This window comes from the organism of the source record quoted next, unplaced genomic scaffold (genome assembly GCF_019419815.1).
Source record: "Pyrus x bretschneideri cultivar Hongxiangsu unplaced genomic scaffold, Pyrus_bretschneideri_v1 Contig6, whole genome shotgun sequence".
Lineage (NCBI taxonomy): Eukaryota > Viridiplantae > Streptophyta > Magnoliopsida > Rosales > Rosaceae > Pyrus > Pyrus x bretschneideri.
Window position 1 is genome coordinate 6,537,052 of NW_025999798.1, and position 22,466 is coordinate 6,559,517.

At 38.6% G+C, this 22,466-nt stretch overlaps 3 protein-coding genes across 11 annotated transcripts; all 3 read left to right on the forward strand.

The window, feature by feature from the left end:
* Positions 1 to 305: 305 nt before the first annotated feature.
* LOC103961244 (DEAD-box ATP-dependent RNA helicase 46) lies at positions 306 to 6,422 on the forward strand. 3 transcript variants are annotated; one of them, XM_048571556.1, is made up of 8 exons: positions 306 to 467; positions 925 to 2,053; positions 2,174 to 2,398; positions 2,618 to 2,686; positions 3,185 to 3,454; positions 3,556 to 3,906; positions 4,385 to 4,662; positions 4,823 to 6,422. In XM_048571556.1, the coding sequence occupies exons 2-8, from the start codon at positions 938 to 940 to the stop codon at positions 5,883 to 5,885; spliced, it is 3,372 nt and encodes a 1,123-aa protein (XP_048427513.1). In that variant the 5' UTR covers positions 306 to 467; positions 925 to 937; the 3' UTR covers positions 5,886 to 6,422. The 3 variants fall into 3 exon arrangements, with proteins under 3 accessions (XP_048427513.1, XP_048427514.1, XP_048427515.1); XM_048571557.1 differs by having other exon boundaries at positions 317 to 467; positions 930 to 2,053; XM_048571558.1 differs by lacking the exon at positions 306 to 467 and adding an exon at positions 802 to 831.
* A 2,765-nt stretch (positions 6,423 to 9,187) lies between these two features.
* Positions 9,188 to 14,194, forward strand: LOC103961245 (YTH domain-containing protein ECT4). 6 transcript variants are annotated; one of them, XM_009373779.3, is made up of 8 exons: positions 9,188 to 9,478; positions 10,135 to 10,198; positions 10,314 to 10,455; positions 10,550 to 10,623; positions 10,715 to 11,167; positions 11,348 to 11,887; positions 12,034 to 12,246; positions 12,620 to 13,538. In XM_009373779.3, exons 2-8 carry the CDS (start codon positions 10,151 to 10,153, stop codon positions 13,247 to 13,249), a joined length of 2,100 nt encoding a protein of 699 aa, XP_009372054.1. In that variant the 5' UTR covers positions 9,188 to 9,478; positions 10,135 to 10,150; the 3' UTR covers positions 13,250 to 13,538. The 6 variants fall into 6 exon arrangements, 4 of the variants coding, with proteins under 4 accessions (XP_009372054.1, XP_009372053.1, XP_009372055.1 ...); XM_009373778.3 differs by having other exon boundaries at positions 9,188 to 9,413; XM_009373780.3 differs by lacking the exon at positions 9,188 to 9,478 and adding an exon at positions 9,500 to 9,588.
* Positions 14,195 to 15,427: 1,233 nt separating this feature from the next.
* Positions 15,428 to 22,076, forward strand: LOC103961246 (probable inactive DNA (cytosine-5)-methyltransferase DRM3). 2 transcript variants are annotated; one of them, XM_009373781.3, is made up of 11 exons: positions 15,429 to 15,615; positions 16,289 to 16,378; positions 16,467 to 16,595; positions 16,779 to 16,875; positions 17,159 to 17,205; positions 17,462 to 17,569; positions 17,919 to 18,018; positions 18,705 to 18,817; positions 19,581 to 19,683; positions 20,040 to 20,119; positions 20,632 to 22,076. In XM_009373781.3, exons 3-11 carry the CDS (start codon positions 16,473 to 16,475, stop codon positions 21,994 to 21,996), a joined length of 2,136 nt encoding a protein of 711 aa, XP_009372056.1. In that variant the 5' UTR covers positions 15,429 to 15,615; positions 16,289 to 16,378; positions 16,467 to 16,472; the 3' UTR covers positions 21,997 to 22,076. The 2 variants fall into 2 exon arrangements, with proteins under 2 accessions (XP_009372057.1, XP_009372056.1); XM_009373782.3 differs by lacking the exon at positions 16,289 to 16,378 and having other exon boundaries at positions 15,428 to 15,615.
* Positions 22,077 to 22,466: the final 390 nt, after the last annotated feature.

The following is a 22,466-nucleotide window of genomic DNA, read 5'->3' on the forward strand; positions in this document are numbered from 1 at the left end:
GTAGCTAGAAATAAGCCTACAATATTAAATTTTTACTCATCCACTTCAACAACTTTAACGACTATTGAACAGAAAATCGGAAATATAATAAGGTATAACAGATTTAATTTTAGAAGGCAATGTAATGATTTTTGAATTATACGAGGCAAAGTGAAATTAAAGGTGAATTTAGGAAATGCAGGTAAAAATAACCGTACTCTTAATCACAACCGTCTATTTCAAGGTTCACCACTGATTCTGGACTGGCGGTGCAGCTGATATTTACCCCCATAACCCTACATTGAAATTTCATGCCCCCTCCCCACACAACTCATATAATTAGTCCTCCGACCCACGGAGGGCGAGAAGCAAACAGCAAATATTTTCCCGGAAAACTTACCTCTTGTGTTTCTCGCGTCGCTCTCTGATTGTTTTTATACCAAAGAAATAGAAGTTTTTCGAAGCCGCTGCTCAATATATTCGACGAGGTACGTGATTTTTTAGGGTTTTTCGAATTGGGAATTATATGCTTGATTTTACCTCGTTTTCTAATTTTGGGTATTTAATTTTTTCTAAGTTTGAATATGCTTGGTTGTTGAACGTTTCGGATGTATTTTGTTAATTCAAATTTTGATACGGGGTTTTAATTTTGTAAGAAATTTGGGTTCTGAGAAGTGAGAAACTGTTGGTAAAGTAAGAACAGAAATTGAATTTTTGGATTATTTTTTATTTTGTATAGATTCTGTGGCATTTAGACATTCACTAAATTAGGTTATCCTAACTTCAGAAGACTAAACAATTATTTTTTTGATTTGAGGTTGTTTTGCAACTCCATATGTGTGATTGATTGTATTAGTTTTTTTTTTTTTGGTTATTATTTGGTGCAATTTTGCGAAACGAGTTTGCAATGTCGATGTTTTGATGGAATGGTTTGATACGTTGTAGATCAGTATTAGTCATGGCATCAGTGGAGCCAGCCGGTCCACGATATGCGCCTGATGATCCTACACTTCCAAATCCGTGGAAGGGTTTGATTGATGGTAGTACGGGTTTGTTATACTATTGGAATCCTGAAACTAACGTTACCCAGTATGAAAAACCGGCTTCTTTGCCGCCACCCTTGCCAGCAGGCCCGCCTCCTGCTACTACCACACCAAAGCTAGCTGCAATTCCTGTTGCTCATTCAATGCAACCGAACGGAGTGATGCCTCAGGATGGGCAGCAGATAACACAAGCTCCACAACAGCAGGGGTCGCAAATAAACCAGTATTCTCAACCGCATGGACAGATAATGGCACAACAGCTGAATCCAACATCATATGCTCAACAGCAGGGATCACAAATGGCTCAACCTGGACATCAACAGAGTTCACAAGTGGGACAGGCCATGCAACATCATGGGCATATGATGCAGCATCCGGGTCAGCAAATGCCTCAGCAACTGGGGCAACACACACCACAGAGCCACGGGTCACAAATGCATCAGTTTGCACATCAGCAGATGCATTATATCCCTTATCAGCAAAGCATTCCTCCCCAAGGGCAGCAAAGTTCACAACAGCAATCTATGCATAGTGCACAAGGGCAACCACTGGCAAATCAACAAGAATATAAACCTGCATTCTCTCAGAGGGAGGAAGATGATTTTCAACAAAGAAATCAAATTGGTGTTTCTCCATCTCGATTTCAACCTGCGGGTGCCTCATCTGTGCAGAATCTTCCTACTGGGACCAATCCAGTACAAATGCCACAGAGGTCTGTTCATCAAGGGCCACCCCAACAATTTGGCGGCCCTATAGGAAACATGCAACACCCTTCCTCTTTTGGTCACTTGCAGCAACCTGGGGCTGATTTGCCTCACAATCAACATGGTTCTAGGTTCCAAAATCAAATGGACCCGGCAATGATACGTGGTCAGCAGTCAAATGTGCCTCCTGTAGGATTAAGAATGGGTCATGAAGATAATTTCCACGGTAGAGGTGGAAATGATTATTACTTCAATAGTAACAATGAAGGGCCACCAGGTCCTCAGCAACCCAAACTTGCATCTATTCCGATTGCAAGAAGTCAGCAGGTATCTCTTAATTAATATCACTGACACGTTCTGTTAGGTTTCCATGTAAGTTATTTACATTTAAATGCATTCTTCGAAAGTAAACTGATTTCTCATTATATCATGCCATTTTTTTTTCAGGAGATGAGTATGAGTGGTGGTCCTCCATTTCAAAATGCTACACCTGGTCGTGCCAATGCACTGAATACCATGCCAGGTCCCATGCATAACGTGTACAGTCATGCAACAGGTGGTCCACCTTTCCCAAATAACTCTTTGGTGAAGCCCCCTTATGCCGGACCTACAAGTGTTACTAGTCTTTCACCTGTTGAAGTTTATCGGCAACAACATGAAGTTACTGCATCGGTCTGTATTTCTTTTTGCTTGGGATGTATTTGTGGGAATGTGGGAATGCTTGTAAATTTATTTGAACAGCACTGAAAATGGTTTTGATGAGTGGATACAAAATGATGTTGGTTTTGATAAGAGATGGTGCTTTATTGTTTATAGTTGTTATGGACACAATAGCGTGTTAAACTAATGTGTATTCTTTATGACCTCAATTTTTTGCATTTAATTGCATAGGGTGACAATGTTCCTGCACCGTTCATGACATTTGAAGACACTGGTTTTCCTCCAGAGATATTGAGAGAGGTAAGTTACTTTCCCCCCTGGATTTGTTCGTTCTCTGATATTTTATAAATATCCATTATAAGATCCATACCATTCCATTTTTGTGTTAGTATATGTTTTCTACTTTTGAACTCATCAGTTCTCACTTGTCGCAGGTGCGATATCTGCTCCGGAGGAGGAGCATATGTCGTACGCTGCACTGCTATTGGCACACTTACACATGCAACAACTATTCTGATATTTGGCTGCAAAATGAACTGTTGGAGCCTATCTTGTAAAAGGGCGGTTAGCCCTTCATCCAAATCACACCTTATGTGACTGGGATTTCTTACTTAATGGCTCCACCTGTTATGTCTTTATGCCCTCTTTTGTTGCCTCAAGTTGCTTGTGTAAGCAACCATATACCCATGGGCATTTTTGTCATCTTACTCTTCTATCAATACAATATTTGTCATCTATCTTTGCATGAGACATTCTTAAACTTTTTCCTGATCTCTTAGACCTATGTTATTGGTTCAGATTCATGCTGCTGGCTTCACATCTCCCACACCAATTCAGGCACAAACATGGCCAATTGCTCTTCAAAGTAGGGATATAGTTGCAATTGCGAAAACTGGTTCTGGAAAAACTTTGGGCTATTTGATGCCTGCATTCATTCTTCTTAGACAACGCCGTAATCATTCTCAGAATGGCCCAACAGTCTTGGTTTTGGCCCCAACACGGGAGCTTGCAACACAGATACAAGATGAGGTCTTGAAATTTGGGCGAGCTTCTAGGGTATCTTGCACGGTGGGTGCTCATTGCTTGACTTTATTAATATGATTGTTTCATTTTTTCAGTTCATTTTGGTTTATATGTTTTATTCACTGTGATTGAACTTCATGATTCAGTGCTTGTATGGTGGAGCTCCAAAGGGCCTTCAGCTAAAAGAGTTGGATCGTGGAGCAGATATAGTTGTGGCAACTCCTGGTCGTCTTAATGACATACTGGAAATGAAGAAGATTGATTTTCGGCAAGTTTCTCTACTTGTACTTGATGAAGCAGATCGAATGCTTGACATGGGTTTTGAACCTCAAATCCGTAAAATTGTGGATCAAATACCCCCGCACAGACAAACCCTTATGTACACAGCAACATGGCCCAAAGAAGTAAGAAAAATAGCAAGTGACCTTCTTGTTAATCCTGTACAAGTGAATATTGGCAACGTTGATGAGCTTGCTGCAAACAAGTCTATCACACAGGTAATTTCTGAATGAGTACATTTTTTTTTTAGTGTTTTGACAAGTGCACATATTCTAGGATAATGTAACTAGTATATTAATGTGCTATGATCATAGAACTACAATTGTCATATCAGGTGCTTTATGTTTTCAGTTTTGATCAGTATCACTACTCACTACTCACATATAAGAAATCTTATGCAAAAAATTTCTATTAAACTTAAATCTAATTATAACACGGAACCATAAGCTTTGCCGTACACTTCAGTTCTGGCTCGCATCAATAAGCCTCATAATTATATACAGCCGGTCTGTGTGATGGTCTATCTCCTTTTTTATGTGCATTTTATGCTGAGGATTTTTCAAATGCACACGTAGGGTAGAATATATTTGTACTATTAACTTGTTTGTGAAATGGGAACCTTTTTATACGTTCAAAAAGAAGTAGGAACCTTTTTATTGCTTCACCTCGCAAAATGATTTGTTAATGAATATGCAGTACGTTGAAGTTGTTCCACAAATGGAGAAGCAAAGGCGCTTGGAGCAGATCCTAAGATCCCAAGAACGAGGTTCTAAGATCATTGTCTTTTGTTCCACCAAGAGGTTGTGCGATCAGATTGCACGTAGTATTGGACGCACTTTTGGGGCTGCTGCAATTCACGGGGACAAGTCTCAAGGTGAGCGAGACTGGGTTTTAAATCAGTTCCGGAGTGGAAAATCCCCAGTATTAGTTGCCACTGACGTTGCTGCTCGTGGGCTTGACATCAAAGATATAAGGTTAACTCATTTCAACGCACTTCGTTATTTCCAATTTAACATGTTGAGTTTATTAATGAAAAAATATCGATGCATTAGGACAAAGATCATGATTGAGCTTAGAATTAGACCTCAACATTGTTTCAAAGACATTATACTTACAGAGTTTCTCATGTTACAGGGTGGTGGTAAACTATGATTTCCCTACTGGTGTTGAAGACTATGTTCACCGAATTGGAAGAACTGGGAGGGCTGGCGCAACTGGGATGTCCTACACCTTTTTCTCCGAGCAAGACTGGAAATATGCAGCTGATTTGATTAAAGTTCTGGAGGGAGCTAACCAGCAAGTGCCCCCAGAGGTGCGAGAGATTGCTCTACGTGGTGGGGCTGGTTTTGGCAAGGATAGGAATCCGATGAACCGTTTTGATTCCGGTGGGCCTGTTAATGGTGGTACTGGCCGCTGGGATTCCGGCGGCCGTGATGGAATGAGGGATGGGGGTTTTGGTAGTCGTGGCGGTACAAGGGATGGGGGTTTTGGAGGTCGTGGTGGCATGAGGGATGGTGGTTTTGGTGGTCGTGGCGGCATGCGAGATGGCTTTGGCGGTCGTGGTGGCCCTAGGGATGGTGCTGTTGGCGGCCGTGGTGGGAGAGGCGATTTCTTTTCTGGACCTGGGAACAGGGGCCGAGGATTTGGTGGTCCTGGTGGTGGTAATGTTGGTTGGGGTAGAAATGGCAGTGGCCCGCAAGATCGGTACAACAGTATGGATGGGCGTGGAGGACGTGGACGGGGACGATTTGATAATAGAGTTGATTTTCCTGACAGGAGCAGAGGCAGAAGCTATAGCCGTAGCCCTGACAGAGTTCGAACATGGGATATCAACAGAAGCAGAAGCCGGAGTCGAAGCCGCAGCCGCAGCCGGAGTAGGAGGAGTCGGAGCTGGACCAGGAGTCGGAGTCGTAGCCGGAGCTGGTCCCGTGGCCGTAGTCGCAGCTACAGTCGTAGCCGAAGTCGTAGTCGTAACCATAGTCGGAGCCCCAGTTATGAAAGATATGAGAGGCCGCCACGCGTTTCGAAATTTGACGTGAAGGATCCTGTTCCTGAATCTGGGGCTCCACCTGTACCAGAGATGGTTCCTATGTCCCCAGACACCAAGCCCATGGGCGAACTGCCAGTGGTTGAGGAAACTGAGCCAGTGCATACACAGGTTGTTGGAGGAGACCCTTCTCATCATCCAGCGACTTAACCTGAAACCTGTCCTTGGGTGGAGGGGGAAACCCTTCTCACCATCCAGACACAGATTGCTTTTTCCAGTGCTTGTGTGGTGCATTGATGTCAGTTTTGGTTCGTTAAGTGTCTCGCTTACGCCGATCTGCGAAGCTTGCTTTTTGGTGTGAGAATACTTGTATGCGGTATGTTGGGGCTGGGCTTCCTGGAATGAATTGGATGATACATATGCCGTGGGATGAAGACATGCTGACCTGCCCAACTGCTTCTGCCGGTGGTGGAAGGTCATTCCAGGTAATTGGAGGTAGTTCTGGACGATGGATGTGTTAGGGTAGAGCTCTAGAGCACTCTTTTCAAGCACCGTCTATTATTTTGATCATTCAACGGTTGAATTTGAGTATTGCAGAGGACGTTAGCTCGTCGGAATATTGGTGTCTTGTGTGAGAAATTGGGAAAGACATGTATTACACCTTTCCCACACGGAGTTTAGGTGCTTATTTTTACTAGATATTGTCAAGAATTAACCTATTTTTTCAAGTAACTTTTCTACGTTTAACTTATCTCTCTCATACACACACACACACACACACACACACACACAAAGCACTGTGTTCAGGAATGTGTGGGTAGATGTAATGTGATTTAGGTACTGCTAACTGTGAATGTGAAGCAGCTACGGTCTGTTTTTCGGGTTCAACGATTTGAAAATTGCACATATCTGTGGTCAAGCCAATCGTAGTTCATATCCTAATGCCGGTGAGCTTTCAGATTTTGGTTTGGTACTTGGGTATCATTCTTTCCTCACCTTGTCCTCCATTTTTATGCTGGCAAAACACTTTAGCGATAGGTTGTCTAGTTCACCCCTCTATAGGTTCCGGCAAGGGCCGGTCGATCACCTTTGAGATCCAAGCCGGAGATCTCGGGGTAACTTTTTGAAGAGATTTTCTCATGCAACCAAGGTTTGGTGGCATCACCGTCTAATACGCTTACCATGTGTTGAAGAAGTGTACTGCCAGTTCAATAAGCAATTGTCATTGTCACGTGGTGAACAGGTGACGAGAGAATAAAGCGTTTCTCCTTTATAGATTTCTACCTAATTACAAAACTTGTCACCATGTTCAGCATATAAGTGGGAGACCCCAGGTGAATAAAGGCCCCTATATGCCCTAAAAAGGTTTGAGCAAAGAACATTTTGGCCTATCGCATACATAAGAATATTTTTATGTAAAAGACATCCATCCACATGCAAGTCAGCATATAGTTTTTGAGATATCCAAATTCTAAAGTATAACCAAAAATATTAAGTCATAAAGCAAAAATAGTCTCACTTTATTTTGCAATCACTTGGTCTCCAAGTCTTAAATATTATGCCCAAGTATATAATATATTGCGTTTATCTTTTTGTCACGCTAATTTATGAACGTCACGAGCTTATAATTGAGTAGAGCATCAAAGTGGTTATTGCTATTAAGTCTCACTTAGGAGAAGAATTCCATGAAATAGATTTACCGTCACGCGGCGTCTCAACCTAATAATATATTGCTATGTGCAAGTTTTCTTCCATATTCTTGTTAGATCGGGACACTACAAGAACGACGAACTCGTTCCATATAAGCTACTATCATCGATTATAAATTTACAAGGGCACCTAGCTACTATGATTAAGGTGACAAGAAACATATATCCTATATTTTTTATAGTCTATCTTTCTAAAATAACTTTCATAAATCAAATGTAAATTTTTTTTCTTTGTTTAATTCCTCATTCAATAATAGTTTGATTTAATTTTTATAAATACGTAAATTAAAATAACACATTGAGATAAAGATATCTTATTAAATAAATATATAACACGTAAGTTTCGTACTCAGGCAGGAGGAACCAACACCCTCCACCTACCAAAGGAAGCCTTGTGCCAGTCTCATATCCATGACTCCAGAACCATATGACCTACTAATCTACTGACATTCATTTTCATTTGTAAGCGTGGTCAGAGGTCTGAAGTTCAACTCAAATAGATTGTGAATTTAATATATAATTATTATGATTGACTTATTATGTAAGTAAACTAAAATTATGAAATTTCATGTATTGTTGTATAAAAACTAAAGTTTATGAAGCAATATTTTAAAGAGAAATACATTCTTTTTACCAAGAAAAAAGAGAAATATATTCCATGCGAAAAAAGCACACCAAGAATAATGGGAGAAATCTTCTTTTCAATTCTCAACTAATAAAGGTAAGTTTTTATACCCAACATATAAGTCAAGATAAGGTCAACCCCCAAAAAAAATATTTTGGCAGGAATCGAATAATAAACTTGTTCCAGATAGTGTTTAACCGTAGTGGCAAGAAGCAATTAAAATAAATACCCTTCTCCTTAACTAATAATATGTTGTTCTCGTTAAATTTTACGTTACATTGACATTTGTTTTGATTTTAGTCGTTAATTTGAGAATTATTCTACATATCCCAAGTCCAGGTTGGACTAGAAAACTCTCATCTACTATAAAAAGAGCTTCATTCACCATATCATCAAGTCATTTACATTTAGTATTATGGTCTAATATAATTCATTTTTACTTATAAGTAAGAGGTTTTAAATTCGATTTTTGCCAAAGGAAAACTTGAACCACATTATCGCTAACATATTATGAGGTTTAACCCATTCTCCCACTCCTTAGTGTAGATAATAACGTTTGTTCGAAAAAAAATTCAAACATTAGAGGGGTATTTTGTGGCACTACATTAGTATCACCACGGTAGCTTATCCTTCTTTCAAGAGATCAAATCTTCCACATCAAAAATAAGTATAGTTTTTATGTGGCCTGAATTGTTGAATGACACGTAATTATAAACTTAACTTTTTTAATTTCATTATCATAAAATTAATGTGTTAAACAATAATTAAGACCACATAAATTCAAGCACTCCCTCTCAAATTTTAAATTCACATGATGTCGAAGGTTTATTGGTAACTATAAAGTAGGAAGTTTCTTGGCTTTTTCCAAAAAAAGAATTAAAAGAATTGCAGCCGCCACTAGTTGGCGATAGATCTTCTCTTGAGAACAAACCACAGGCAGTGAGCGTACGACCGCTTCACCACGACGTCGTTTCAAGCTTTTAGCGGACCAGACAAAATTCACCACTTTCCCGCTACGCATTTCCCCCTGGCGGTCTTCGAGTTTTACCAATGCCGCTCAGGGGGCAATCTCGACATTTAACAACACCGCGAAACTGAAAAGTTTCCCACTCGAAACGCTGCGTATTGCGGGAATCTCTCTTTTGCTCTCTCAATTTTTACGTTCACACACCAAAACCGCCTTCTGTCCCAAAGCCCCCCCCCTCTCTCCCTTGCTTCTCCCTCATGGTTAGGGTTTCTTAAGCGAGTCTGCTTCGCCCTCAAAAGTTTATATATAATATATTATATATATATATATATATTACGTAATGTTGCAGAAAAGCCCCTCTACTCTCTGCAAATTATTCGATTCCCGTCTCCTAGAACTTTCTAGGTCAACCGCGGATTGATTCAGCTTATTTATTGGTAATTCCCCTCACTCCTCAAGCTTTTCTCTTCTTTTTCGTTTACGTCCTTGCTTAGAAATTAAGGTACTGTCTTTTCTCCGAGCTCAGATAAAAGTTTCCTTGCAGTTTCGTCCCTCTCTTCCATTTTTCCTTGTGTTTACAGGTTCTTTGTTCGAATTTTTTAGCATTAGAAGGTAGTCTGAGAGTAGGAATATAATTTTTTTTTCTTTCTAAAAATTGTTCCTGATATTTTTGTTGGAATCATTGAATTTTTGGGTTTTTGGAAGTTGAATTTTCGCGTTATTATGATTAATCAGATCTAATTTTATTTGGTATTGCTTAGGACATGTTATTTTTTGACATGATTGCTTTCTAGTAGCTGAAAATTCATACCTCGGTGCAAAAAAATTAAGATAAATAAGTTCAGTTACTCCGTTAATTGGGTTTGAGTTCCTTGTCGAATGGTGGAATGCTCGGTTAAGTATCGGGTCAATTTCTGCTTATGATTATGTGATTGATGGTGGAGAAGAAGCCAATTCTTCTGTTCTAGTGTTTGGGTATTCTTTAATTGTTTTGAACATGTTTGATTCATCCCGGGCTAGTGATAACGGGAACAAAGCTTGTGTACTGGCGGGTGCCTTACTGTTTTGTAGAGATGGTTTACTTGTTTGAGGATGGTTCTGCATTTTACTTTCCTGACTCTACTGAATGATGACGTTCTGTATCATTGTATTGTATAGGGGTGGCAGTACTGGAATGGAAATGTATAATGTTCCTGAACATGTGAATGATGAGGTTTATATGGTATGTTCTTACAAATCTTTCGACATTCGATTGAGCAGTAGTATTTTCTCCAGTGGTGAATTCAGTTTGTAATTTCCTGCTGAGTTGTTTGAGTGTTGGTGTCTTTGGCTTTTAGATTCAAAACATGGAACAAGGCCTGCATTTTCCAAGTTCCTTTGAACAAGTTGAAGGTATGTACAACGAAGGAGCTCCTGAGTTTGTTGTTGACCAGGGCATGTATTATCCCGCTGCCACAAACTATGGGTATTACTGTACAGGTAAATTTATTGCCCCTTCTCTTTTGGTAGATCAATTTGGCGGCTCATTTGTCTCATTTGTACTTTGTGTTGACACTTGAATAAATGTGGACAGGATTTGAATCACCCGGTGAATTTGAGGACCACCGTAGGATTTTTGGCGTTGATGGTCCAGATATCCAGTACACGGTTAGTGATTTATCTCTCTCTTACACACACATACTTTTGGTACTTTAGTGATTATTTGTGATGATTCTCATAATTCGTCCCTATTTAACAGGGTGCACAGAATGAAAGTTTGCCTTTTGTATATTATACACCTAGCTATGGATATGCACAGTCTCCATACAACCCATACAATCCTTACATACCTGGTGCTATGATAGGCGCTGATGGCCAACAGTATACCATCCCCCCTTATCAGAACTCTGTCTCTTCACCTTCCTACATCCCTTTTGTTGTTCAACAAGATGCCATTCCCAACAGTTCACCTGACTCCTTGTCTGATAATGGAGCATCAGTTAATAGACCCGATGGAAGAGGGGTCAAATATAACTTAAATTCAGCTTCTGGAGGCTACCCTAACTCCTCGAAGTCCTCTTTAAATCAGATGAATCCCTTGACAAAGGTATCAGAAGGTCAAAGAGGTAGTGGATCAAGCAAGCATGCTGTGACACATGGAGGTGTTTCTTCTGGTCGTTTTCCAACCCCAGCCTCGTCACATGTTAATCAGGTATTACTTTTTCTGTCCAGGTTTATGGTCTTTAACTTGTTGGGTGTTTAATTCTACCCATAAAGTTTCTGAAATGATCATCTTTGTTCACCTATAAAATTGTTACTGTCTTGATATCTGGTTCTTTTGAGGACCTTTAAAACAGAATCCTTTCTGAGTTTTCCCCTAATGCTTTAACAGGTTAGAAGTGCATCTGGGTCGGTTTCGTCTGTGGATAACCTTCCAAATGGGAAAGTATTACCTAATCATTTGAAGGTGGAAATCCCCGTCACTAATGGCTTATCTAACTTTGGATCTAGTGCTCAAGGAAGGGGTGCTGCGGCTAAGTTTCGACCAAAATTTCATGTTGGTAGGGCCTTGAATGATGTACATGGTGGCCTGGAGGCATTGGGTGAGCAGAATTGTGGTCCTAGAATCAACAGGTTAAAAAATCAACTAGCTGTGAAAGCCTATACGACCAAGGCAGGAGATTGTGATGCACAAGGAAACATCATTATCCGTACTGATAAATATAACAAGGATGATCTGCCCGTTGACTACACGGATGCAAAATTTTTTGTAATAAAATCATACAGCGAGGATGATGTTCACAAAAGCGTCAAATACAATGTCTGGTCATCCACACCCCATGGCAACAAGAAACTGAATAGTGCATATGAAGATGCTCAAAGAATAGCTGCAGGAAAACATAGAGCCTGTCCGATCTTCCTTTTCTTTTCCGTGAGTTCTGTTGTACCTATTGACTATTTTTTGTTGAAAATATGTATAATTGTTCACCTTTATCGATTATCTCCTTTATAAACCATCAGAAACAAGGTTTTTAGTGATTCGTTAGGTATTGCTGATATTGAATTGTCTTTGCACAGGTTAATGCAAGTGGTCAATTCTGTGGCGTAGCAGAGATGGGTGGCCCGGTTGACTTTCACAAGGATATGGACTTTTGGCAGCAAGATAAATGGAGTGGGAGCTTCCCTGTTAAGTGGCACATTATTAAAGATGTTCCAAATACCAGTTTCAGGCACATTGTATTGGAGAACAATGAAAACAAGCCGGTGACTAATAGCAGGGATACGCAAGAGGTAATCTATATTTTTTTTCCCTGTATTATCTTAACCAAATCTTCCATTGTGGGTGATTTGTTGGGCAACTTTCACAATATGGTGTTTTGTAGCTAGCTTGTGGTTTAATCATGTATAGTGGTTAGTGTTACTGAGAAATGCGACTTGGAGGATTGGAATCCACACTGCCAGACTGGGCAGAATGGTTAAATGGTTGTGTGCATCTAACCACAAGTAGGCTCATAGCCTTTAATTGAAATCTAGGGTTTAAGAGTATGTGCTATGAAAATGTGTCCTGAATTTAGCAGTGGGTTCCTCATCATCATGTGTCACCGTCTCTCCGTGGGGTATGATTTCATTGGGTGGTGGTTAATTATTTTTTTATACTGTGCAGATTATGTATAAGAAAGGCTTGGAGATGCTGAAAATATTCAAGAATCACACATTGAAGACATCTTTACTTGATGACTTTATGTACTATGAGGACCGTCAGAAAATCATGCAGGAAGAGAGAGGCAGGTTACTTCTTAGAAGCTTTGAAAGTCCATTTTTAGTACCTGGGCTGGGTCCTCCCCGCAAGCTGCACAACTCTGTGGGTGAGCTGCCTCGTATTAAGGATGAAAAAGTCACCAAACTTAATGATGATGTTAACAACGCGAAAAAGACTTTGGTCTCTACTCCTGAGCAGGTTTCCTCTAACTCAAGTGTTATCAACGCCAGTATCAAGAAAGAAGATGGTGAGCGGAAGGCAATTGAAGCAAAAGATGATGTCGTGTCTACCTTAAAAATTGATTCCCTCACTATTACTCCAAGGCAGGCAGGATCAAAATCTTCAGCTGCTGCTGTTACAAACACCAGAAAGGTTGATGTTGTCACTGTAGGCTCAATGCCTGTAAGAGTTAACGGGTATTCTGAATCCTTGGGTAATTTAACAGTTGGAACAATCCCTCTGGATCCTCGAGCGTTGCAGCTAGAGAAAGGCGGGTCTATTATCAAAAATGCAGCTCAACCTCAAGAGAAATGAATCGGAACTCGGTCACAGTTTCCTTTTATCGACTATATTTTTGCTTTGTCGATGGGTTCATCAAATCCCGGGTTTATGATACTCGTGGCAAATGGTAAAGTGCAATACTCACTCTGATGTTGTCTCTTTTTGTTGTTTTTAACCCCCTCTGATTTAGTTATGTTGGTCCATTTGTTTCTGGTCCTTACTTTTTAGTTACATCCTGGATTTATTCGGGGGTTTGTTGCTCAAATCAGGAGGAAAATACAGTTTGATATAATTCAAGAAATCAAGATGGCAATTAACATTATCTCCAAGTCTTTGAGAGAAAGTTGTGCTTTGTTCAGTTTGGTTCCTTTTCTGTATGATTGGTTTTGCCCACCTCTTTTCTCTTCCCCTTATACTGTTTATTTTTTTCGCATTTGAATTGAATAAATGCATGTGTTAAAAGGTAATATTGTATTTACATCTCTTTTCTCCGCTTTGATTTTCCTGCAAATTGTTTATTTCTGGCATTTGGATTGATATCAAACTTTGATATTTCTCATGCAATTGATGGCTTCACTTTCTAGTTTTTCATGTGACCTTGATACCACTCCAAAGTCGCTCAACAGGCAGGCCTACTAGTATTGAAGTGTCGAAATTTGAAACTCGCTCGCCGCCGCCAGCACCATCCACCATTATCAGTCTCCACCACCACTCACTATCATCACCGCTGTTTCCATCACCACTACTAAATTTTTTACTTAAATCTATTTTTTTTAATGTTAACTAAACAAAAAAAAAAAAAAAATCTAGAGAATAAAATTTCATCTTTTCAGTTTTTTGTTATTTTAGAATTCTTTAGTAATCTAAAATTTTCTTGTCTAAACGCAGTGTAATTTTCTTAGAAGTTTTTTGGACAATTTGTGCTCATGTTCTCCCACATTTTATCTAAAGATAGTATTATTCACACGCTTATTTTTATATCTCACGCACTCTTGTTATTTTTGTCCATTCATCTTCAATTCATTCGATTTGATGATTGAAAATTGAGAGGGATGTGTGAAAAGTAAAAATAAGTGGATAACACTACCTCTCATCTAGTTCCTGATGTCCATAAAAGATGGTAGGATTGAACGACAAGTTTTCTTCATGACTTCTCTATATTTTAGAGCAAGTCTAGTGGAAAAGGCAAGGATTAGGGGCTAGAAGCTTTACTTAGCCTCTCAAAATGCCATTATTCCTTAAATCTAATTGTCTTAAATTTTTTTTTTTATCCCAATGATGTGAGAGACTAGGTGCTAAAAAATGTTGGGTGACTAATTTTTATTAATTGTTAATCTCTTTCTAAATTGATGTTTTAAGAGCCTTAAGCAAGAGTCGAGGATAATTTAGTCCCTAGAAAAGCCCGAATTATTTTAAGTTAGTTTAGTAATGCATTAAATATGCAATTATTTTACATGGTGAAATTTGTAGTCTCAATCAAACATTCATTAAATTTAGTCCTGTCAAAAAAAATTTGCAATCGGAAAAGAAAAAAAAAAGAGAAAAAAAAGGTGGAAATAACACCACCCTTTCTTGACTATTTTAACCTTTCAAGCAAGAGTAATACTAGTGTGATTAAATTTATAGGAAAAACTTATAAACTAAGTGATATGTTACAAATAGGAATAAAATATGTTTATCACCGCTTAAGTAATTATGCAGTAATCAATTTTAATGTCATTTAGTTTATAAAATTTTGTTAACAAATTTAATCGCCTTAACATTACTCTTCAATTAATACTCTTCAATTAATACATGAAAACGTTTTCAAAAATCAATAATTATATACTTTTTGCATGAATTACTTTAAGTATTTTTTTTTTAAATTAATTTACATTTTTACTAAAAATTAATTTTAAAAAAATTGTCTGCACTTTTGGTTTTTAAAAGCACTCACCAAACATCCCAAAATTTGACTGATGCGTAGTGCGACAAGCAGTCGGTGAGTGCTAATAACAATTTTACAGAGAAATCAGGCGGGTGAAATGAACAAAAGAGGTGGCATCCTAATCATGACACGTGTCAGTCATGCTTCCTTTTCCGGGACGCATGGCCCACCACCAACACAGTCAGTAAACGCACGGAAGCCCGTGACCCCTCCTTTTTAACTGCAGAGAGATTGTCCTCCTATTAGAGAAGAGACTTTAACGGCAGTCAGTGACGCCGTAACCTCCGAAGAGTAGAGAACCAATAAGACCGTAGTCAAACAAGTCAGTGATTCAGTTGTCCTATGCGATTCTCGCAGCTCTCTCACTTTGTTTCCCAACGAACCTTCCTCCCGCGGGAGAGAGTGCAGTCGACGCGCCCCTGCATCGGCCGCTTGGACTCTGCTCCTCTCCTGCCGTTGAATTTCCGATCAGGTACGTCGCTGACCACCGAACGGCGTGTGCATGCGCGCTTCCTTCTTTCGTTCAGCTCAAATAATTGTAGCCGAAAATTATAACGTCTCTTTAGATTTTATTTTCTTAAAGTTGTTTCTTTCTCTGTTCGTTTTCGTTCTGTTGTAATTGCATTCTTTTTCGGTCTGTTTGGTTGCTGAGAAAATGGAGGAAAGTAAGATATTTTTTTGTTTGTTAAATTGTTAGGGGCTTAATTGTATGAATTTGCATGACTAATTTGGTGATTAGGTATGTGAATTTTGAGTTAGCTGAATTATTTACTTTGCTAATGGGGATTATTGATATGATTCTATTCCATAATTGCACATTGAGCATTTGGTATGTTTGCAAATGTAGCACTTTCATTTCATGTAAGAAATATAATGCATGGCTTCATAAGCTCGATCGCTTTCGCTAGGGTTCGTTACAGGTGCATCGTGTCGTGTAATGTGGTTCATGCGAAAGTACAAAAGAGGGCTGACTGGTTAGATACATAGATTTCGCGGTTTGTAGCTTACTAGTATAATGCAGACAACGATTTGCCGCACTATATAATCAACTAGATATTGCTGAATGGTGACCTTACGAATCAAGACGTTATTTGGTGGTTCACTCCCCATTGAAAGGTCTAAACTTGAAGGTTGTTTTCTTGTAGAGGGTGACTGGCGGCCTAGCTTACGCGGTTTGTTGTCGATTGTAAACTCATCTTTTCTATCTTTGCTTTATCTGTTTCATTTTGGAAAAGGTATGCTTTTGTACTAGTCCTACATTATCCTTTGGAGATGGTTCAATGTCATCCGTGTATTTATGTGCTCTCTATTTCTACTGTATAGGTCAATATGACAAATTACTCAAACAGAAAAAGTTCATCAGAACAGGAATATGAGAAGGCAATTGTGCCTAAAGAAGAGATCTTGGATTCTGAGTTGCCTTCAGATCCTGCATTTTCAGACCATTTCGGGGTACAGCCACCATTTTATGATACTTTTGCGAGTTCATATGAAGAAATTTCACCATATATGATATATCTAACTAAGTCAATTGTGTAGAATTTTGAAACTGGCTGAGAAATGATGTATGAGATAAGTTATATAATCCTTGTTATTCGCTTACTTTTGTTTTTTTTTCTTCCTTTGCAATTCCAGAACAATGTCGCAAGTTCATCGGGTAGCAATTCCAGATCAGATTTGATTGGAATGGGATTTTCACCATCACTTGTGGACAAAGTGATTGAAGAAAAGGGTAGGTCATGCCAAACTGTGAACTCTATTAGATTTGATCTTACTAAATATGGGTGAGGGTTGGTGGGGTTAACAGTGGCATTGTAGATTTAGAATATTAGAAGTAAATAACACTGGACGTGGGCTGAGTACGTGCACACACGCATATTGGTACACCCACAGAGTCTTGATGGATCCCATTTAATGCACTCATTGTGTTATTATCATTATCCGGATCTCGCAATCTGATAATGTTTTTTTTTCCTCCAAAATTTTGATGATCGAGTATTTTTCTTCAAATCTAGGTGAAGGCGACACAGAGTTGTTATTGGAGACCCTTTTGTCGTATCCAGTAAGTGACATGTTTTTTGTTGACGTTCCTATTGTATATGTTTTTTAGTTGAATGGTTTTCCCAGAATCATTTGTTAGTTCAATTCGAAATACTGAAGAGAACATCCTAGCATTGGTGCAACATCTCTCAGTCCCTTGATAATTTGCATGTGGGAGGGCCGGTGAATTTATCACTGAATTTTCAATTATAAGTGCATGTCATGTATTTACCAAGGAATTTTGAATGCTTATAGTTAACCTATTTTGGAATGAATAGGATTCTCGAAAGTCAGATTCTGGATCATCTGATTCTCTGGACAGCTTATTTGATGACAAGGATGTAAGCAGTCATCCAGAGATTCCTAATATTGCTGAACCAAAAGAGGTAACCTGAGAAAACTACTGTGATCTTGTTTTCTGAATCTATGGTTTACGTACCCAGTATACTCTTTGTGATTGATCTTCACAAGTCACTGGTAACTATGCTAGTGACTTCCAATGCTCCAGTAGTGTTGTGACTGAAATTAGATTATGCAGTTCGGTGACAAGTGCTTTGTGATGCTTAAGACATAGCAAGCTTAACTTATGTGGAAATTTTCTAATAAAGCAAATAAGTTGCCTCTCTTGTCGTGATGAAGATAAAAGGAGCATATCATGTTATGATATATATATATTTTTTAATGTGATTTTTTGTCTTAATTTGCACATGCTAAGGCTTCTTTAACTTTTGGCAGGAGCCAGATTTGCCAGATGGACTTAATGAGGAAAAAAGGGCATCCTTACTGATGATGAATTTTTCTCCAAACGAAGTTGAGTTTGCAATTGATAAGCTTGGTAGGTTGAAAATTCTAAATTTTAATTTAAATGCAAATGTTTGACTTGTATTGGTTTTTTATATTGAAAAGTAAAAATAGGGAACACTTACTGGTTGACAGTTTTTGTGCTCATGACTAGTCTGCAATTCCACGTACTTTCCATAAGTTTTTATGTGTTACGTGGATAAATCCCAATGTGTTTGGTTTTAGGCTCCTCTAATGAGGCGTATCTGAATACACTCTTGTGTAATTGGATTAAGGATTGATATGGAATGAAGCTTATTCCAATCTATACCTCCTGTTAAGTTTAGGGCTATTACTGTTAACAGTTTCACAGATGTTGAACCAGGGGAAGAGCTCCACAAACTTACATTATTGGAACTTGAGTACGTAACATAAGAAAGCTTCTGTAAAAGTAGGAATCTGTTCAAACTCTGTATGGGTCTTGAATTTTTTGAGCGTGGGTATGGTGAATATTTTTATGAGTTTAATACACAATCAAGAAAGCTTCGGCACACGCCTAGATGGCACAATTCATTTCATATTCATGTTTGTTAAACTTCTCTAATACTTGCATAAATTCTTTAAAAAAGAATCAGTATTGCTGGCTTTTATCTCTTTTTAGTCCTGCTATTTACAATCTCCTACGATAGTATGTTCAACATTTCAATATAGTGTGGTTAATCTCGTCGTGCTCCATATCAGGTGAAGACGCTCCAATTGATGACTTGGTGGATTTTATTTTTGCTGCTCAGACAGCAGTCAAACTTGAAAATGATGTAGATGATACAACTCATGGTGGTGAAGAAAAAAATGAGGTCTATGATCCTTGATTAAATTGTTATTCCATCTCATGACATTTTGGATATTGGCAACAAAATTAATTATATTTGTGCGATACTTGTCCAATATATGCTTCAAGTCTTTTGGGAAAAGATAAAAACTAATGCATATGCATGACACATATAGTTCGTAGAAAGTTGAACTTTGCTCGCTAGTCCCATTGGACCTTAAATAATAAACCTGGCATTAGTAAATCTATCAATTCTTTTGGCCACTTTGGATGCCAAAATGGTAATAACATTTCAGATGAAAACCACGATAATAACATATCAGATAATTTAACTCTTCCATGTAAGTTATGTTTCTTTTTCCATGCCACTTTATGGAACTGGACATTGTTGTGTTAAATCTGTCCATAGTCTCTTAAAATATGTTGCATTTTTTTATCTAGTCCTATTTCTAAACAAGGTCTACATTTAGAGTTCGATTTCAAATAAGAGATTACTGAAAACAAAATTTACCTTTCACCTTTGAACTCATCATCCCCAACTTAAGCAATCATACAGAAGTCGGTACGGTGAGGAAGGGATTTTAAGTACGTGTCATAATGACAATGGTCTAGGGTAGGATTTTTCTCCTCTCTCATTAAATGTTCTTTTTTGAAGCAACAAGTTTGCAAAAATGTCGCTAGAACATGCATTTACATAGTTGCCACGTTGTCCAGTAGCTATTTCATCAAGTTTGCGTTTTTGTGATTTTGTATTGTACTGTTCAATAATCTAACCTTCTGATTCGCAGGATGCTAATGATGAAAAATTATATGGGACCATGGAGAAGACACTCCGTCTGCTTGAAATGGGTTTCTCCGAGAATCAAGTTTCTTGGGTAATTGAAAGGTTTGGTGAGTCTTTTATATAATTTGCTCCACTAGACCTGGAAAGAAAGAACGTAATTGGTTGCATTTTACTTTAAACGTAATCATATTTTTCAGTGGAACGCTGTAACTTGTAACTGTAAAAATAGTACTTCTCCTGACCTTTATGCTATTATAATCATTAGTGGTGACATTGCAACCAAGTTGCTTTCAACACAACAAATTTCTTTGAAATGTGAATTGTTGGATGTTCTCTACTGGAATTGAAGGGGATGAATCACTTGTGACGACAACATGATTAACTCCATCTTGTTGCTATGCAGGGTGATACAATTTTATTAGCTTATTACTTAATCATGTTTAACAGTCATTTGCTGTTTCAGGTTCAGGAGCTCCAATTTCTGAACTTGCGGACTCAATCATTAAATATCAAATTTCTGGAAACTATTATGAAGAAACTAAGGTCGGGATGCATTCTTATAATCATTTAATGACTTTTCAAATGCCGACATGCTGTGTTTGGATAATTTATTTAGCTTCTTATAAATTTTTTTTAGTGGTTTTTGCTATCAAAGTGCGACTACAAGTAGTTCATTCTAATGTGAAATACTTATGACATTATGTATATATGAGAGATATGCCAAATTGTGTTGACAACCTTAACCTAATCCTAATCTTTCACCTTCGAATAATGATATATTTGTTTTAAAATTAAATGGTCCTAGATGGCCTTACCAATTTTTGGATCTCCTTGTTGAAGCACATATGCATAATCTCGTGCATGTTTTACGGGTCTCTGTTTATTTACTCTTACAAGTCAGAAGTTAAAATATAATTTTCCATCTCTAATGGCTATGTTCATTAGTCATTGCTTGTTTGCTTCTCTCATAACTGCTTATTTCTGAAACTGTATAGTCTATATCATTCATCATTTAGGTTGGTTTACTAATATTTGGAACAATATATCTGGCGCAGTACTCAGCCCCTTCACGCAGTGCAACAGGTTCCAGATTTTATGCTACAGGATCATATGATTCAGTTAAAGTTGAAAACGAGGAATTCTATCCACATGCAGTTTCTCAATCAAGGGGTGGTATTTTAACAAACAATTTAGGGAAGAGGCCTAAGCAAGAGTTTAGTGGTGATGATTCAAATGTTGTTCCGAATGCTGTTCCTCAGTTCAGGTCGTCCAGGCAGATAGCTGAAGAAAAGCGTAGAGGGAAAAGGCCAAAACAAGAGTACGTTCATAATTCAAACTCTCTCCTTGACCCAACATGGATGGAAGAAAAAGTTGACCCTGAAACTGGCAAAGTTGGAATTCCAAAACTTTTCAACAACAATCCTGGCAAAAGTGTGAACCTAATGGTGGCTAAACCTCCATATTTCTTTTATGGAAATATTGTGAGTTTAGCATATGATTCCTGGGCAAAAATTTCTCAGTTCTTGTATGGTCTTGAGCCTGAATACGTGAATACTCAATTCTTCTCGTCCTTGAGTAGAAGGGAAGGTTATGTACACAATCTCCCCACGGAGAACAGGTTTCGCATTGTTCCTGAGCCACCAATGACCATTGAGGATGCAATGCCACATACCAAGAACTGGTGGCCTTCGTGGGATACAAGGAAGCAAGTGATGTGCATCAGTTCTGAAACCAGTGGGATATCTAATCTTTGTGATAGGCTTGGAAGGTTGCTTTCGAATTCTCATGGACTGCCCTCTCCTGAGCAACAAAGGGACATCATTCATCATTGTCGCTCATCTAATCTTGTGTGGGTTGGAAAACACAAATTAGGCCCTATAGAGCCTGAATATTTAGAGCGCATCCTAGGCTACCCATCGAGTCACACTCAAGTTCCCGAATGCAGTTTAGCAGAAAGGCTTCTCTCACTTAAATATTGCTTCCAGACAGATACTTTGGGTTATCATCTTTCTGCTCTGAAGTCTATGTACCCAGAAGGATTAACAGTTTTCTCAGTTTTCAGTGGAATAGGTGGGGTCGAAGTTGCTTTGCACCGGCTTGGCATTAAATTGAAAGGAGTTGTATCTGTAGAAACTTCCGCAACGAAGAGGAAGATCCTAAGGAGGTGGTGGGAGACAACGAGACAGACTGGGCACTTGGAGCAAATCGAAGATGTTCAAAAGTTGACAAGCAACAAGCTTGAAAATTTGATGAGGAAATTCGGTGGTTTTGATTTTATCATTTGTCAGCAGCCGTGCAGTGACTCAATTTCTAAGCTTCCTCCAGAGAGTGACTTTGTCCCAGGTTTTGACTTCTCCTTGTTTTATGAGTTTGTTCGTGTTTTGCAACGCGTGAGAACTATGTCAGAAAGAAAGAGCTGACAGTTTGTATGCTCCTCATGGATTTTGTGGTACATCTATTATTTTTTTAAGAATAAGTAGACTAGTTCTTTCTTGAAAAATTGAGCTTGAGAATGTCACGCCACTTCCAGGAGCTTGAGAATGTCACGCCACTTCCAGATAACACGCGCACGCGCTCACTCACACACCGAAAAAACGATAGCAGTAACATATTTTGACTAATTTGTGTGCGTAAATTGCAAGGTTTATGATAATTAATTCTACTATAAGATCAATTGGTAATATAGGGAGCAGCCCAATATCATATAAGATGTGGGACAACTTGTGACGGATTTTTAAGCTTACATGTGGACGACAACTGGGTGACGTGAAGTTCGTGTGGCCGTCTGGCTTCACACAAGGATAACCCGTTCTGATACCATGATGAAATTGAGATTCCATCGTAAAACCAATTGACAATATGGAAAGTAGCCCAATATCATATAAGCACA